An 18,335-nucleotide genomic window follows, 5' to 3' on the forward strand; every position below is an offset into this window, starting at 1 on the left:
TATGCAGTTGATTTAAATTGTTTTATTCCTCAGCTATCCATAACCCCCTTGATTAACCCTGAGGCAAAATTTGATCCTTGATACAATTGTATTTCTGTAGGTAGTCCATATCTAGTGAAAACTTTAAGTAACTCTTCCACAATCTTTTTAGCTGTAATATTGCGTACTGGAATGACATCTGGAAACCTAGTAGAAACATCCATTATAGTCAAAAGATATTGATTCCCACTTTTTGTTTTAGGAAGTGGCCCTATGCAATCAATTAAGACCCTTTTGAAAGGTTCTCAAATGCTGGAATGGGTATTAAGGGCACTGGTTTTATCACTGCTTGAGGATTCCCTATCACTTGACATGTGTAACATGATCGACAAAATTTAACTACATCTTTATGTAGTCCAGGCCAATAAGAATGTTTTTGTATTTTAGCTTGAGTTTTCCTTACTCCCAAATGACCTCCTACTGTTACCTCATGTGCTACTCACAACACCCCCTTTCTATACCCTACCGGCAATACTACTTGATGAACTTCTGCCCACTTTTCATCCCCCTGCATATGTAAAGGTCTCCATTTTTTCTTCAAGACATCACTTTTGAGGTAATAACATTCTGGTATACACTTAGATTACTCTCCGTGTATGCTTTCTGATACATCCATTTTATTTCTATATCTTTCTGTTAAAACTGCCAACTTTCCTGAACTAAAAATATCCACCTCATCCTCCACCTGTTCTTGTTCTTTTCTAGTCGTCTGATCAAAAATCATTTCAGATAATTGAACTTTAACTTTATCTTTGATTTGTCCTCTTGTCTTAACCTGTGACATTGCGACCTTGTTACGGCACAGAAACATTCCAGAAATGTGGTCAAACTATAATACCAGCCATCAGACGACTTGTGGCAGTCATCGTTGGCCACGTCTTTTCTTGTCTTATAATTTGCTCGGCAGAGGTGGTTCGCTCACAGGTCGCAGCCGTTTATCGACTTCTTGAAGGAGAATTGACCGTCGGGGGGGGGGGGGGGGGGGGGGGGGGGGGATGAAGGAGATGCATGGAAGTGACAAATAAGAACAGAGAATCTAAGTATGGGTCTATGGGTCGTTAGGGTTTAGGGCTGGATGGAGTTGGGTATGTTATTGAGGGTTTTTTGCGTGTGTTGGGTCTCCTTGTTTTTTAAAATGTTAAAATTATACATGCCTCAATAAAATATTTTCTAAAAAAAACAGTTCAATATAGATTTTTAATATAAGTCAGCTGAGTAAATTACAGGTTGTTATCACTCATGCACAAATCCCATCAATGTGACGTGATACCCTCCTGAACATTCTGATTCTGCAATTGTTGAATAACTGACTGCACCAAATGACTCTCATCAGGGCTGAGGAGACTCGAAAATACCGGTATCGAGCCCCTTGATGGAATCAGCATCGCAAGTAAACTCTCACCTCCGGGGCATCAATTCATCGAAGAGACCTTCCTGATCAGGAAGGACAGCAAAACTTGTGAATTTCCGATGCATTCAACTCCAGTGATGGTAAGCTTAAGCTTGCTTTTTTCAGCAAGATATCTATGTGGTGAGGGTACAGAGGTGTGTGATATTCTCCAATGCCCTACTGATGATCAATGTGAGTTAGACTGTCTCACTGTGTGATATTCACCAACTCCCTGCTGATTGTCAATTTGAGGTGGAGACTGTCTCACTGTGTGAGAAGGAAGGCATGGTAGCACAGTGGTTAGCACTGTTGCTTCACAGCTCCAGGGTCCCAGGTTCGATTCCCGGCTTGGGTTAGTGTCTGTGCGGACTCTGCACGTTCTCCCCGTGTGTGCATGGGTTCACCTGAGGACCCATTCACCTGAGGAAGGAGCAGCGCTCCGAAAGCTCGTGCGGAGTCTGCACGTCCTCCCCGTGCGTGCTTGGATTTCCTCCGGGTGCTCCAGTTTCCTCCCACAGTCCAAAGATGTGCGGGTTAGGTGGATTGGCCATGCTAAATTGCCCGTAGTGTCCTAAAAAGTAAGGTTAGGGAGGGGGGGGGTTGTTGAGTTACGGGTATACGGTGGATGCGTGCGTTTGAGTAGGGTGATCATTGCTCGGCACAACATTGAGGGCCGAAGGTCCTGTTCTGTGCTGTACTGTTCTATGTTCTATGTTTGAAACAAACCTGTTGGACTTTAACCTGGTGTTGTTAGACTTCTTACTGTGCTTACCCCAGTCCAACGCCGGCATCTCCACATCATGACTAAAAAGGTGAGGTGGGGTTCTGGGTTACGGGGATAGGGTGGGAGGGAGCTTAGGTACAGTGCTCTTTCCATGGGCCGGTGCAGATTCGATGGGCCGAGTGGCCTCCTTCTGCGCTGTAAATCTATGATTCTATAACACACTGCTAATGGTCACGGCGACGTAGAGACTGTCTCACTCTGTGATATTCCCAAATACTCTGCTGATGGTCATCATGAGGTGAAGTAGAGACTGTCTCACTGTGTGATATTCCCCAACTCCCTGCTAATGGTCAATGTGAGGTGGACACTGTCTCATTGTGTGATATTCTCCAGCTCCAGTGTCCCAGGTTTGATTCCCGGCTTTTGTCAGTGTCTGTGTGGAGTCTGCACGTTCTCCCCGTGTGTGCGTGGGTTTCCTCTTGGTGCTCCGGTTTCTTTCTGCAGTCCAAAGATGTGCAGGTTAGGTGGATTGGCCATGCTAAATTGCCCTTAGAACAAATAACAAAGAAAAGTACAGCACAGGAACAGGCCCTTCAGCCCTCCAAGCGTGTGCCGAACATGCTGCCCGTCGAAACTAAAATCTTCTACACTTCCGGGGTCCATATCCCTCTATTCCCATCCCATTCATGTATTTGTCAAGAAGCCCCTTAAAAGGGATTAGGAGAGCTAAGAGAGGGCATGAAAAATCTTTGGCGGGTAGATCAAAGAAAACCCTTTCACACATAGGTGAGAAATATGAGAATGACTAGAGCGAAGGTAGGTCCGATCAAGGACAGTAGCGGGATATTGTGTATTGAGTCTGAAGAGATAGGAGATGTCTTGAACGAGTACTTTTCTTCAGTATTTACGAATGAGCGGGGTCATATTGTTGGAGAGGACAGTGTGAAACAGACTGGTAAGCTCGAGGAGATACTTGTTCGGAAGAAAAATGTGTTGGGTATTTTGAAAAACTTGAGAATAGACAATTCCCCGGGCCTGACGGGATATATCCAAGGATTCTATGGGAAGCAAGAGATAAAATTGCAGAGCCGTTGGCAATGATCTTTTCGGCCTCACTGTCATCAGGGGTGGTACCAGGGGATTGGAGAGTGGCGAATGTCGTGCCCCTGTACAAAAAAGGGAAAAGGGATAACCCTGGGAATTACAAACCAGTTCCCGTACCAGCCTCCCCGAACAGGCGCCGGAATGTGGCGACTAGGGGCTTCAGTAACTTCATTTGAAGCCTACTTGTGACAATCAGTGATTTTCATTTCATTTTCATTTCAGTTAGTCTTACTTCAGTGGTTGGCAAAGTAATAGAAAGGGTACTGAGGGATAGGATTTCTCAGCATCTGGAAAGACACTGCTTGATTAGGGATAGTCAGCACGTTTTTGTGACGGGTAGGTCTTGCCTCACAAGTCTTATTGAATTATTTGAGGAGGTGACCAAGCACATGGATGAAGATAAAGCAGTGGATGTAGTGTATATGGATTTTAGTAAGGGATTTGATAAGGTTCCCCATGGTAGACTTATGCAGGAAGGAGGAAGGATAGTGGTAAATTTGGCCAGTTGGATAATGAACTGGCTAACCAATAGAAGTCAGAGAGTGGTGGTGGATGGCAAATATTCAGCCTGGAGCTTAGTTACCAGTGGCGTACCGCAGGGATCAATTCTGGGTCCTCTGCTGTTTGTGATTTTCATTAATGACTTGGATGAGGGAGTTGAAGTTGATTTGCAGACGATACGAAGAATGGTGGAGTTGTGAATAGTGAGGAGGGCTGTTGTCGGCTGCAAAGAGACATAGATAGGATGCAGAGCTGGGCTGAGAAGTGGCAGATGGAGTTTAACCCTGAAAAGTGTGAGGTTGTCCATTTTGGAAGGACAAATATGAATGCGGAATACAGGGTTAAAGGTAGGGTTCTTGGCAATGTGGAGGAGCAGAGAGATTTTGGGGTCTATGTTCATAGTTGCCACTCAAGTGGATAGAGCTGTGAAGAAGGCCTATTGTGTGCTAGCGTTCATTAGCAGAGGGATTGAAGTTAAGAGCCGTGAGGTGATGATGCAGCTGTACAAAACCTTGGTCAGGCCACATTTGGAGTACTGTGTGCAGTTCTGGTCGCCTCATTTTAGGAAGGATGTGGAAGCTTTGGAAAAGGTGCAAAGGAGATTTACCAGGATTTTGCCTGGAATGGAGAGAAGATCTTGCGAGGAAAGGTTGAGGGTGCTAGGCTTTTTCTGATTAGAATGGAGAAGGATGAGGGGAGACTTGATAGAGGTTTATAAGATGATCATGGGAATAGATAGAGTAGACAGAATTTTTCCCCGGGTGGAACAAACCATTACAAGGGGACATAAATTTAAGGTGAATGGTGGAAGTTATAGGGGGATGTCAGAGGTAGGTTCTTTACCCAGAGTAGTGGGGGTATGGAATGCACTGCCTGTGGAAGTAGTTGAGTCGGAAACATTAGGAACCTTCAAGTGGCTATTGGATAGCTACATGAATAACGGTAGAATAATGGAGTGTACATTAATTTGTTCTTAAGGGCAGCACGGTCGCATTGTTGGTAGCACAGTTGCTTTGCAGCTCCAGGGACCCGGGTTCGGTTCCGGCTTGGGTCGCAATCTGTGCGGAGTCTGCGTGTCCTCCCCGTGTGTGCGTGGGTTTCCTCTGGGTGCTCCGGTTTCCTCCCACAGTCCAGAGATGTGTAGGTTAGGTGGATTGGCCATGATAAATTGCCCTTAGTGTCCAAAATTGCCCTTAGTGTTGGGTGGGGCTACTGGGTTATGGGGATAGGGTGGAGGTGTTGATCTTGGGTAGGGTGCTCTTTCCAAGAGCCGGTGCAGACTCGATGGGCTGAATGGCCTCCTTCTGCACTGTAAATTCTATGATAATCTATGATTAATCTAGGACAAAGATTCGGCACAACATCGTGGGCCAAAGGGCCTGTTCTGTGCTGTATTTTTCTCTGTTCTATATTCAAAGAGACATATAGGATGCAAAGCTGGGCTGGGAAGTGGCAGATGGAGTTTAACCCTGAAAAGTGTGAGGTTGTCCATTTTGGAAGGACAAATATGAATGGGGAATACAGGGTTAATAGTAGGGTTCTTGGCAATGTAAAGGAGCAGGGAGATCTTGGGGTCTATTCATAGATCTTTGAAAATTGCCACTCAAGTGGATAGAGCTGTGAAGAAGGCCTGTGGTGTGGTAGCTTTTATCAGCAGAGGGATTGAATTTAAGAGCTGTGAGGTGATGATGCAGCTGTACAAAACCTTGGTAAGGCCACATTTGGAGTACTGTGTGCAGTTCTAGTCGCCTCATTTTAGGAAGGATGTGGAAGCTTTGGAAAAGGTGCAAAGGAGATTTACCAGAATGTTGCCTGGAATGGAGAGTAGGTCTTACGAGGAAAGGTTGAGGGTGCTAGGCCTTTTCTCATTAGAACGATGAGGGGAGACTTGATAGAGGTTTATAAGATGATCAGGGGAATAGATAGAGTAGACAGTCAGAGACTTTTTCCCTGGGTGGAACAAACCATTACAAGGGGACATTAATTTAAGGTGAATGGTGGAAGATATTGGGGGGATGTCAGAGGTAGGTTCTTTACCCAGAGAGTAGTGGGGCATGGAATGCGCTGCCTGTGGAACGAGTTGAGTCGGAAACATTAGGGACCTTCAAGTGGCTATTGGGTAGGTACATGGATTACGGTAGAATGATGGGGTGTAGATTAATTTGTTCTTAATCTGGGACAAAAGTTGGGCACAACATCGTGGCCGAAGGGCCTGTTCCGTGCTGTATTTTTCTATGTTCTCTGTTTTAAATCTCTGTGTGGAACCAGAGGGAATGGTCGAGGTACTAAATGAATACTTTGCATCAGTAATCACCAAAGAGAAGGAATTGGTGGATGTTGGGGAAGAGTATGTAGATAGCCTGGGTACCATTGACATCCAAAAAGACGAGGTGTTGGGCTTCTTGAAAAATATTAAGGTGGATAAGGGCCTGTTATGTGCTGTATTTTCTGTGTTCTATGTCACTATCGTCCCTGCTTCCACCACCTCCTCCGGCAGCGAGTTCTAGGCACCCACTACCCTTCGTGTAAAAAACCTGCCTCGCACATCTCCTCTAAACCTTGCCCCACGCACCTTAAACCTATGCCACCTAGTAATTGACCCCTTTACCCTGGGATAAAGCCCCTGAATATCCACTCTGTCTATGCCCCTCATAATTTTGAAGACCTCTATCAGGTCGCCTCTCAACTTCCATTGTTCCAGTGAAAACAAACCAAATTTATTCAACCTCTCATCATAGCTAATGCCCTCCATACCAGGCAATATCCTGGTAAATCTCTTCTGCACCCTCTCTAAAGCCTCCACATCATTCTGGTAGTGTGGCGACCAGAATTGAACACTATACTCCAAGTGTGGCCTAACTAAGGTTCTATACAGCTGCAACATGACATGACTCTTATACTCAATGTCCCGGCCAATGAAGGCCAATGATGCCGTATGCCTTCTTGACTACCTTCTCCATCTGTGTTGCCCCTTTCAGTGACCTGTGGATCTTGTACACCTAGATCTCTTTGACTGTCAATACTCTTGAGGGTTCTACCATTCCCTGGATATTCCCTACCTGCATTAGACATTCCAAAATGCATTACCTCACATTTGGCCGGATTAAACTCCATCTGCCATCTTGCCGCCCAAGTTTCCAAACAATCTAAATCCTGCTGTATCCTCTGACAGTCCTCATCGCTATCCGCAATTCCACCAACCTTTGTGTCGTGTGCAAACTCACTAATCAGACCAGTTATATTTTCCTCCAAATCATTTATATATACTACGAACAGCAAAAGTCCCAGCACTGATCCCTGCCGAACAGGACTAGTCACAGCTCTCCAATTAGAAAAGCACCCTTCCATTGTTACTCTCTGCCTTCTATGACAGTTCTGTATCCAGCTTGCAAGCTCACCCCTGATCCCGTGTGACTTCACCTTTTGTACCAGTCTGCCATGAGGGACCTTGTCAAAGGCCTTACTGAAGTCCATATAGACAACATCCACTGCCCTACCTGCATCAATCATCTTTGTGACCTCCTGAGACACAACTTCCCCTTCACAAAACTGTGCTGCCTCTCGCTGATATGTCCATTTACCTCGAAATGGGAGTAGATCCTGTCTCGAAGAATTCTTCAGTAATTTCCCTACCACTGACGTAAGGTTCACCGGCCTGTAGTTCCCTGGATTATCCTTGCGACCTTATTGTCTAAAAAGGTGAGGGTGAGGTGGGGTCACTGGGTTACGGGGATAGGGGGCGGGGGGGCGCTTAAATAGTGCTCTTTCCAAGGGCTGGTGCAGACCCGATGGGCCGATGGCCTCCTTCTGCACTGTAAATTCTATGATTCTATAACACGCTGCTAATGGTCACTGCGAGGTAGAGACTGCCTCACTGTGTGATATTCCCAAATACTCTGCTGATGGTCACAGTGAGGTGAAGTAGAGACTGTCTCACTGTGTGATATCCTCCAATACCCTGCTGATGTTCACCGTGAGGTAGACTGTCTCACTGTTTCCAATTCCCCGAATCCCTGCTGATGGTCAATGTGAGGTCGAGACTGTCTCACTGCCTCCAATTCCCTGAATCCCTGCTGATGGTCACTGTGAGGTAGAGACTGTCTCACTGTGTGATATTCCCCAACTCCCTGCTGATGGTCACTGTGAGGTAGAGACTGTCTCACTGTGTGATATTCCCCAACTCCCTGCTGATGGTCAATGTGAGGTAGAGACTGTCTCACTGTCTCCAATTCCCCGAATCCCTGCTGATGGTCAATGTGAGGTAGAGACTGTCTCACTGTGTGATATTCCCCAACTCCCTGCTGATGGTCACTGTGAGGTAGAGACTGTCTCACTGTGTGATATTCCCCAACTCCCTGCTGATGGTCAATGTGAGGTAGAGACTGTCTCACTGTCTCCAATTCCCCGAATCCCTGCTGATGGTCAATGTGAGGTAGAGACTGTCTCACTGTCTCCAATTCCCCGAATCCCTGCTGATGGTCAATGTGAGGTAGAGACTGTCTCACTGTGTGATATTCCCCAACTCCCTGCTGATGGTCAATGTGAGGTGGAGACTGTCTCACTGTGTGATATTCCCCAACTCCCTGCTGATGGTCAATGTGAGGTAGAGACTGTCTCACTGTGTGATATTCCCCAACTCCCTGCTGATGGTCAATGTAAGGTAGAGACTGTCTCACTGTCCAAATGCATTACCTCACATTTTTCCAGAGTAAAGTCAATCTGCCATCACTCCGCCCAAGTCTCCAAACGATCTAAATCCTGCTGTATCCTCTGATAGTCCTCATCGCTATCCGCAATTCTACCAACCTTTGTGTCGTCTGCAAACTTACTAATCAGACCCATTACATTTTCCTCCAAATCATACTACGAACAGCAAAGGTCCCAGCACTGATCCTTGCGGAGCACCACTAGTCACAGCCTTCCAATCAGAAAAGCACCCTTCCATTGCTACTCTCTGCCTTCTATGACCTAGCCAGTTCTGTATCCATCTTGCCAGCTCACCCCTGATCCCGTGTGACTTCACCTTTTGTACCAGTTGGCTATGAGGGACTTTGTCAAAGGCTTTACTGAAATCGATATAGACAACATCACCTACCTTCATCAATCATCTTTGTGACCTCCTCAAAAAACTCGATCAAGTTAGTAAGACATGACCTCCCCTTCACAAAACCGTGCTGTCGCTCGCTAATACGTCCATTTGCCTCCAAATGGGAGTAGATCCTGTGTCGAAGAATTCTCTCCAGTAATTTCCCTACCACTGAACTGCCTGTAGTTCCCTGGATTATTCTTGCTACCGTAGTGTCTAAAAAGGTGAGGTGGGGTTACTGGGTTACGGGGATGGGGTGGGTTGGGGTGGGCTTAGGTATGGTGCTCTTTCCAAGGACCATTGCAGACTCGATGGGCCAAGTGGTCTCCTTTTGCACTATAAATTCTATGATTCTATAACATGCTGCTTATGGTCACTGTGAGGTCGAGACTATCTCACTGTGTGATATCCCCGCAATACCCTGCTGATGTTCACCGTGAGGTAGTCTGTCTCACTGTCTCCAATTCCCAATACCCTGCTGTTGCTCAAAGTGAGGTAGAGACTGTCTCTCTGTGTGATATTCCCAACTCCCTGCTGATGGTCAATGTGAGGTAGAGACTGTCTCACTGTGTGATATTCCCAACTCCCTGCGGATGGTCACCGTGAAGTTGAGACTGACTCACTGTGTGATATTCCCAAACTCCCTGCGGATGGTCACCGTGAGGTAGAGACTGTCTCTCTGTGTGATATTCCCCAACTCCCTGCAGATGGTCACCGTGAGGTAGAGACTGTCTCTCTGTGTGATATTCCCCAACTCCCTGCAGATTGTAAAGGCAGCAGGGTAGCATGGTGGTTAGCATAAATGCTTCACAGCTCCAGGGTCCCAGGTTCGATTCCCGGCTGGGTCACTGTCTGTGTGGAGTCTGCACGTCCTCCCCCTGTGTGTGTGGGTTTCCTCCGGGTGCTCCGGTTTCCTCCCACAGTCCAAAGATGTGCGGGTTAGGTGGATTGGCCATGCTAAATTGCCCGTAGTGTCCGAATAAAAGTAAGGTTAAGGGGGGGGGTTGTTGGGTTATGGGTATAGGGTGGATACGTGGGTTTGAGTAGGGTGATCATGGCTCGGCACAACATTGAGGACCGAAGGGCCTGTTCTGTGCTGTACTGTTCTATGTTCTATGTTCTATTGTCACCGTGAGGTAGAGACTGTCTCACTGTGCGATATTCCCCAACTCCCTGCGGATGGTCACCGTGAGGTAGAGACTGTCTCACTGTGTGATATTCCGCAACTCCCTGCGGGTCAATGTGAGGTAGAGACTGTCTCGCTGTGTGATATTCCCCAACTCCCTAATGTGTTGGGTAAACTGGGTCTATGTGGACTGCGTTTGATGCAGTGTAGAGAGAGACAGGATTCCAACACTTGATGAGATGCAACACAATATTATTTAACATCTAAATATATTACATGCTTAATGTGGGTTGGCACTATGCTGACTTGACTGGAGACCTGAGGCTAGCCTGACCAGACTAACTGACTACCACATGGTGTTTGTACTAGCTGCTGCTCACGGGCTCTGACCGTCTCAGAGGCTGGATCCCGAGAGAGCGGGAAAACTGGTGCCCTCTGGCTTTATAGTGGCCGTGTCTTGTCTGGTGATTGGCTGCTGTGTTCTGTGTGCTCACTGGTCATCCTGTGTGTCAATCACTGCCTGTCTGCACTCCATCATTTACATGGCTGTATATTATGACATCTCCCCCCCCTTGTTTTTTCTAAAAAAATATGTGTTTAGGTTAATAAATAATGAATATGTGTACAGGTACTTGACTATATACGGAACATGCTAACTTATGTACATGGGGAGGTGTCTGGTGCAGATAGAGCGCATATAACACATGTGAAAAAATGATATGTACAGATGTCAAAACGATGAGATAACAAGGCAATGCAAAAGTCAATGTATAAATTTAGTCTCTGTGGCGGGCGACGAATTCTGGTTGACCGTCTCAAGGGTGGGTCAGGGGCCGCCTGCACCTGGATGGGTGGGACTGCCTCCAATGCGGTGGTCGTAGAGGTCGGTAGAATATCTGGTAGATCGGTGGCCTCGTGGCAGTGCGCGTCCGGAGGAAGCAGTGTGCGAAGCGGGACGTCACAGTCGTGGCGGGCGTGGAAGTCTGCGCAGTGCCCGCCTGTTGCGCTGGAGAAAGGAGCCATCTTCGGCTCTTTTCCGGAACAAGAAACGATCTCGGGGCTACTTGCTTAACCACCACAGCCATGGCGGACCAGCCACCGTCAGGCAGCTGAATACGAACTCGGTCAGCACGGACCAGCTCAGGGAGATCTGTGGCATGGGTGTGGTATGCCGATTTGCATTGGGCCCGAGACTGCTGCATCTTCTGAATGACCGGGAATTTGTCAAGGTCCGGAATGTGGATGGCCGGAACCATCGTTCGCAGTGTGCGGTTCATGAGCTGCGCTGGGGACAGGCCAGAGGACAGCGCCAGGTTGAAGGTCACCAGCGCCAGGTTGTGCTAACAGCGCCAGGTTGAAGGTCACCAGCCCAAGTCAGCAGCCTTACACAATAATCTTTTAATGATGTGGACCCCTTTTTCGGCCTTCCCATTCGACTGGGGTAGTGGGGCTGAATGTGACGTGCCTAAAGTTGTACAGCCAGGCAAAATCTTGTCACTCCTAGCTGAAAAAGCAGGGGCCGTTGCCACTCATCACCGTGAGTGGGATCCCATGTCGGGCAAAAGTTTCCATGCATGCCTTGATCACCGCCGCCGACGTAAGGTCAGACAGTCTGACCACTCCGAGGTAATTGGAAAAGTAGTCCACTAGGAGGACATAGTCACGCCCCTTGGCATGGAACAGGTCAACACTTTAGACCATGGGGAGGTCACCATCTCATGTTGCTGTAGAGTTTCTTTAGGCTGGGCCGGCTGGAACTTTTGACATGTTGGGCAATTGAGGACCGTGTTGGCGACATGTTGGCTGATGCCCGGCCAGTATACTGCCTCTCGGGCTCGACGGTGACATTTTTTGACCCCCAGGTGACCCTCATGGATTTGGCCGAGAACGAAGTCTCGCATGCTCTGTGGGATCACAATTCTGTCAAGCTTCATGAGGATGCCATCTACCACCGTTAGCTCGTCCTTGACATTGTAAAACTGGGGACACTGCCCCTTTTGCCAGCCATTCATGAGGTGTTGCATCACCTGCTGGAGCAGAGATGACCCCTGGCCATCTCCTCACGAATTTGAATGACCCTCTCATCAGAGGCCGGAAAGTTGGAGGCACAGAATTGTACCTGCGCGTCTATTTGACTGACAATGTCAGTTTGCTCACACAGTGTGGTGATAGACCTGGAGAGTGCATCGGCAACAATGAGCTCTTTGCCCGGGGCGTAAACCAGGTCAAAAGTGTAGCGGCGCAGCTTGAGAAGGATGCGTTGTAACCGTGGTGTCATGTCATTGAGGTCTTTTTGGATGATGTAAACCTGTGGTCCGTCTTGACCGTGAATTTGGGGAAGCCATATATATAATCGTGTAACTTGTCGATCCCTGTGAGGAGGCCCAGGCATTCTTTCTCAATCTGAGCGTATTGTTGCTCAGTGGGCGTCATGGCTCTAGAGGCATATGCAACTGGGGCCCAGGAGGAGTTATCCCGTTGGAGGAGCACTGCCCCAATGCCTGCCTGGCTCGTGTCAGTGGATAATTTTGTTTCCTTGGCAGGGTCGAAAAACACCAGCACCGGGGCCTTGGTGAGTTTCGCCCTCAACTCACGCCACTCTTTCTCATGAGCTGGTAGCCACTGGAAATCCGTCGTTTTTCTAACAAGGTGGCGGAGGGCTCTGGTGTGTGACGCCATCTCGGGGATGAACTTCCCAAGGAAGTTGACCATCCCTAGAAAGTGGAGGACCGCCTTCTTGTCCTCCGGGGTCTTCATGGCGTTGATCGCCGAAACCTTGTCAGCATCCGGCTGCACGCCGTGCTGCGAAATGTGGTCACCAAGGAATTTGATTTCTGATTGACTGAATGAGCATTTGGCTCTGTTGAGTCGGAGGCCATGCTTGTGGATCCTGTGTAACACCCGCTTGAGGCGATCGATGTGTTCTTGAGCAGCTGTGGACCAGATTATGACATTGTCACGTACACTCGCACCCCCTCGATGCCCTCCATAATTTGTTCCATTATGCGCTGGAATACCTCTGAGGCAGAGATGATGCCAAAGGGCATTCGGTTGTAGCAGTAGCGACCGAACGAGGATTTGAATGTGCACAGCTTGCGACTGGACGCGTCTAGCTGTATTTGCCAGAACCCCTTGGAGGCGTCCAGCTTTGTTAAGAATTTGACATGAGCCATCTCGCTGGTTAACTCTTCTCGTTTAGGGATTGGGTAGTGTTCCCTCATGATGTTGCGCTTTAAATCTTTGAGGTCGATACAGATTCGAAGCTCCCTTGACGGCTTCTTGACGCAAACCATGGAGCTAACCTAGTCCGTGGGTTCTGTGACCTTTGAAATGATGCCCTGGTCCTGGAGGTCTTGCAGCTGCTGCTTGAGGCGGTCCTTGAGGGGTGCCGGCACCCGACACGGTGCGTGAACCACAGGGGTGGCGTTTGGCTTAAGTAGGATTTTGTATCGGTATGGGAGTGTGCCCATACCTTCGAACACGCTATGGTATGGCGCTATGATGTCATCGAGTTGAGCCTGGAAGTGATCATCTGGTGAGGCTGTTGCCTGTGTGGATGACATGGTGTGGACCCGTTGAACCAGGTTCAGGAGTTTGCAGGCCTGAACACCGAGCAGGGAAGCTCTGTCGGTTCCTACGATTTCAAATCGCAGCGTCGCTTTCAGTGACCCGCAAGCTGGCATGAGCCACTGGCAGCAATGGCATTGCCATTGTAGTCGAGAAGCTGGCAGGCTGGTGGAAGAATGCTTGGTTTGACGCGGATGGTGTCGAGGTCAGATTTTGAAATGAGATTTGCTGAAGCGCCGGTGTCCAGCTTGAAGCGTATGCGAGCCTTGTTAACTGTAAGGTTAGCACATCACTCGTCGTCCGGATCAATGCTCAGGATTTGGAGGTGTTTCACCATCGTTGAGAGAGGAAGCGCATGCTTAGTGATGATGCCCACCCGGAATGGGGATTTGAGGCACTCAGCGTCGGGATCTGGTGGGCTGTCGGGGTCGGAGTCTGTCACGGCCTGCTGTAACCGAACGGACGCTCCTGCGTTGTGGCTGGGATCACTGCGTGATGGGCAGTGGAGCAGATCTGCAAAGGGCTGTGTAGTGGCCAAGCCTGCCACACAGGAGACAGCATCGTGATTTTGCCGGACATTGCCGCTTTAAATGGGCGGAGCCACAATTCGGACACATCATGACGCCGACGTCAGCACGTTCCGTGCGCTAACGCGCATGCACAGTGCGGTTGAATGACGTGTGCACCTGCGCAGGCTGGTCGTCGGTCTCGCCCTCCTCAGTCGTGGCGTGCATGCGCTGGAGCCCGGGAATAGTGCTCAAAATGGCCACTCTCATCAAGACTCAGGCCCTGCATTTGTTTGATGGCCTGCACCTGTTCTGCCTCATGGGGATATAGCCTTGCCGTTTCTGTCGCCCTGATGTGGGAATACCGGTTGTTAGCGTGCTCGTGGAGAACGCAGGTTTCGATAGCGATGGGAAGTGTGAGCTGCTTAACTTTCAGGAGCTGCTGGCGAAGGGAATCGGAGTGGACTCCGAAAACAATCTGATCCCGGATCATGGAGTCAGTTGTTGAGTCATAGTTGCATGACTGCGCGAGGATGCAGAAATGGGTTAAAAAGGACTGAAAAGGTTCATCCTTACCCTGAAGCCTCTGTTGGAAAACGTACCGTTCAAAGCTCTCACTGACCTCGATGTCACAGTGGCTGTCGATCTTCAGCAGGACATAGAACATAGAACAGTACAGCACAGAACAGGCCCCTCGGCCCTCAATGTTGTGCCGAGCCATGATCACCCTACTCAAACACACGTATCCACCCTATACCCGTAACCCAACAACCCCCCCTTAATCTTACTTTTATTAGGACACTACGGGCAATTTAGCATGGCCAATCCACCTAACCTGCACATCTTTGGACTGTGGGAGGAAACCGGAGCACCCGGAGGAAACCCACGCAAACAGGGGGAGGACGTGCAGACTCCACACAGACAGTGACCCAGCCGGGAATCGAACCTGGGACCCTGGAGCTGTGAAGCATTTATGCTAACCACCATGCTACCCTGCTGCCCCTGTTTTAAACTTCGTCTTGTCTTCACCTTCAGCGAATGTGAGAGAGTTGTAGATGTTGGATAGCGTGGTCACCGGCTGTAGAACGGAATAGAACAAAGAACAAGAACAAAGAAAATGTACAGTACAGGAACAGGCCCTTGGCCCTCCCAGCCTGCACCGATCCAGCTCATTTATCGAAACCTGTCTCCTATTTTCCCATGGTCTACTTCCCTCTGTTCCTGCCCGTTCATATACCCGTCTAGATGCCTCTTAAATGATGCTATCGTGCCCGCCTCTACCACCACTGCTGGTAAAGCGTTCCAGGCACTCACCACCCTCTGCGTATAAAACTTTCCACGCACATCTCCCTTAAACATTCCCCCTCTCACCTTGAAATCGTGACCCCTTGTAACTGACACCCCCACTCTTGGAAAAAGCTTGTTGCTATCCACCCTGTCCATACCTCTCATAATTTTGTATACCTCAATCAGGACCCCCTCAACCTCCGTCTTTCCAACGAAAACAATCCTAATCTACTCAACCTTTCTTCATAGCTAGCACCCTCCATACCAGGCAACATCCTGGTGAACCTCCTCTGCATCCACATCCTTCTGGTAATGTGGTGACCAGAACTGCACGCAGTATTCCAAATGTGGCCTAACCAAAGTCCTATACAACTGTAACATAGAATTTACAGTGCAGAAGGAGGCCATTCGGCTCATCGAGTCTGCACCGGCTCTTGGAAAGAGCCTACCCAAGGTTAACACCTCCACCCTATCCCCATAACCCAGTAACCCCATCCAACACTAAGGGCAATTTTGGACACTAAGGGCAATTTATCATGGCCAATCCACCTAACCTGCACATCTTTGAACTGTGGGAGGAAACCGGAGCACTCGGAAGAAACCCACGCACACACGGGGAGGATGTGCAGACTCCGCACAGACAGTGACCCAAGCCGGAATCGAACCTGGGACCCTGGAGCTGTGAAGCGATTGTGCTATCCACAATGCTACCGTACATGACCTGTCTACTCTTGTACTCAATACCCCATCCAATGAAGGCAAGCATGCTGTATGCCTTCTTGACCACTCTATCAACCTGCGTTGCTACCTTCAGGGTACAATAGACCTGAACTCCCAGATCTCTGCACATCAATTTTCCCCAGGACCCTTCCGTTGACCATATAGTCCGCTCTTGAATTTGATCTTCCAAAATGCATCACCTCGCATTTGCCTGGATTGAACTCCATCTACCATTTCTCTGCCCAACTCTCCAATCTATCTATATTTTGTTGTATTCTTTGACAGTCCTCCTCGCTATCTGCAACTCCACCAATCTTAGTATCATCTGCAAACTTGCTAATCAGACCACCTATACCTTCCTCCAGGTCATTTATGTAGATCACAAACAATAGTGCTCCGAGCATGGATCCCTGTGGAACACCACTAGTCACCCTTCTCCATTTTGAGACACTCCCTTCCACCATTACTCTCTGTCTCCTGTTGCCAAGCCAGTTCTTTATCCATCTAGCTAGTACACTCTGAACCCCATACAACTTCACTTTTTCCATCAACCTGCCATGGGAAACCTTATCAAACTCCTTACTAAAGTCCATGTATATGACATCTACAGCCCTTCCCTCATCAATTAACTTTGTCACTTCCTCAAAGAATTCTATTAGGTTTGTAAGACATGACCTTTCCTGCACATAACCATGCTGCCTTTCACTGATAAGTCTATTTTCTTCCAAATGTGAATAGATCAGTATCTTCTCCAACAGTTTGCCTACCACTGACGTCAAGCTCACAGGTCTATAATTCCCTGGATTATCCATGCTACCCTTCTTAAACAAAGGGACAACATTAACAATTCTCCAGTCCTCCGGGACCTCACCCGTGCTCAAGGATGCTGCAAAGATATCTGGCCCCAGCTATTTCGTCCCTCACTTCCCTCAGTAACCTGGGATAGATCTCATCCGGACCTGGGGACTTGTCCACCTTAATGCCTTTTAGAATACCCAAAACTTCCCCCTTCCGTATGACAACTAGACCTAGAGTATTTAAACATCCATCCCTAGCCTCAACATCCGTCTTGTCCCTCTCCTTTGTGAATACCGATGCAAAGTACTCATTAAGAATCTCACCCATTTCCTCTGAGTCCACGCATAAATTCCCTCCTTTGTCTTTGAGTGGGCCAATCCTTTCTCTAGTTACCCTCTTGCTCCTTAAATACGAATAAAAGGCTTTGGGATTCTCCTTAACCCTGTTAGCCAAAGATATTTCATGACCCCTTTTAGCCCTCTTTATTGCGCGTTTGAGATTCGTCCTACTTTCCCGATATTCCTCCAAAACTTCATCAGTTTTGAGTCGCCTCGATCTTATATATGCTTCCTTTTTCATCTTAGCTAGTTTTACAATTTCACCCGTCATCCATGGTTCCCTAATCTTGCCATTTTATCTCTCATTTTCACAGGAACATGTCTGTCCTGCACTCTAATCAACCGTTCCTTAAAAGACTCCCACATTTCAAATGTGGATTTACCCTTAAACAGCTGTTCCCAATCCACATTCCCTAGCTCCTGCCAAATTTTGTTATACTCTGCCTTTCCCCAATTTAGCACTCTTCCTTTCGGACCACTCTCGTCCTTGTCCATGAGTATTCTAAAATAGTGCGATCTTCCTGGCATCTGATGCGGCCTCGAGGTCGGTTGCCTCAAGATAGAGCTGGAACTTCTGTTTGAAAATCTTCCAGTTTGCACCTAGGTTGCCGGCGATGCGGAGCTGCGGAGGAGGGCAGACACTGTCCATGCTACCGGATGGCTGATCGCTGGTCAAGGCAGATTATCTCAAGGTGAGTCCGTCAGTTCTCAACATCCATACCTGGTACCATGATGTGTTGGGGAAGCTGGGTCTATGTGGACTGCGTTTGATGCAGTGAAGAGAGAGATAGGCTTCCAACACTTGATGAGATGCAACACAATTTTATTTAACATCTAACTATATTACATGATTAACTGTGGGTTGACACTATGCTGACTTGACTGGAGACCTGAGGCTAGCCTGGCCAGACTAACTGACTACCACATGGTGTTTGTTCTAAGTTGCTGCTCACGGGCTCTGACCGTCTCAGAGGCTGGATCACGAGAGAGCGGGAAAACTGGTGCCCTCTGGCTTTATAGTGGCCGTGTCCTGTCTGGTGATTGGCTGCTGTATTCTGTGTGCTCACTGGTCATCCTGTCTGCAAATCACTGCCTGTCTGCACTCCATCATATACATGGATGTATATTATGACACTCAATCTGAGGTAG

At 48.2% G+C, this 18,335-nt stretch overlaps 1 protein-coding gene across 1 annotated transcript in view; it reads left to right on the plus strand.

Moving 5' to 3' along the window:
* The first annotated feature begins 1,114 nt into the window (after nucleotides 1–1,114).
* The window catches only part of LOC119974310, a 63,611-nt gene continuing 46,390 nt past the window's right edge, over nucleotides 1,115–18,335 (plus strand). Inside the window, exons 1-2 of the mRNA XM_038813083.1 lie at nucleotides 1,115–1,124; nucleotides 1,373–1,530. Coding sequence (XP_038669011.1) covers nucleotides 1,115–1,124; nucleotides 1,373–1,530 — 168 coding nt within the window. The remainder of the gene's footprint in view (nucleotides 1,125–1,372; nucleotides 1,531–18,335) is intronic.

Source organism: Scyliorhinus canicula, chromosome 12 (assembly GCF_902713615.1).
Source record: "Scyliorhinus canicula chromosome 12, sScyCan1.1, whole genome shotgun sequence".
In the NCBI taxonomy this organism is placed as follows: Eukaryota; Metazoa; Chordata; class Chondrichthyes; order Carcharhiniformes; family Scyliorhinidae; genus Scyliorhinus; species Scyliorhinus canicula.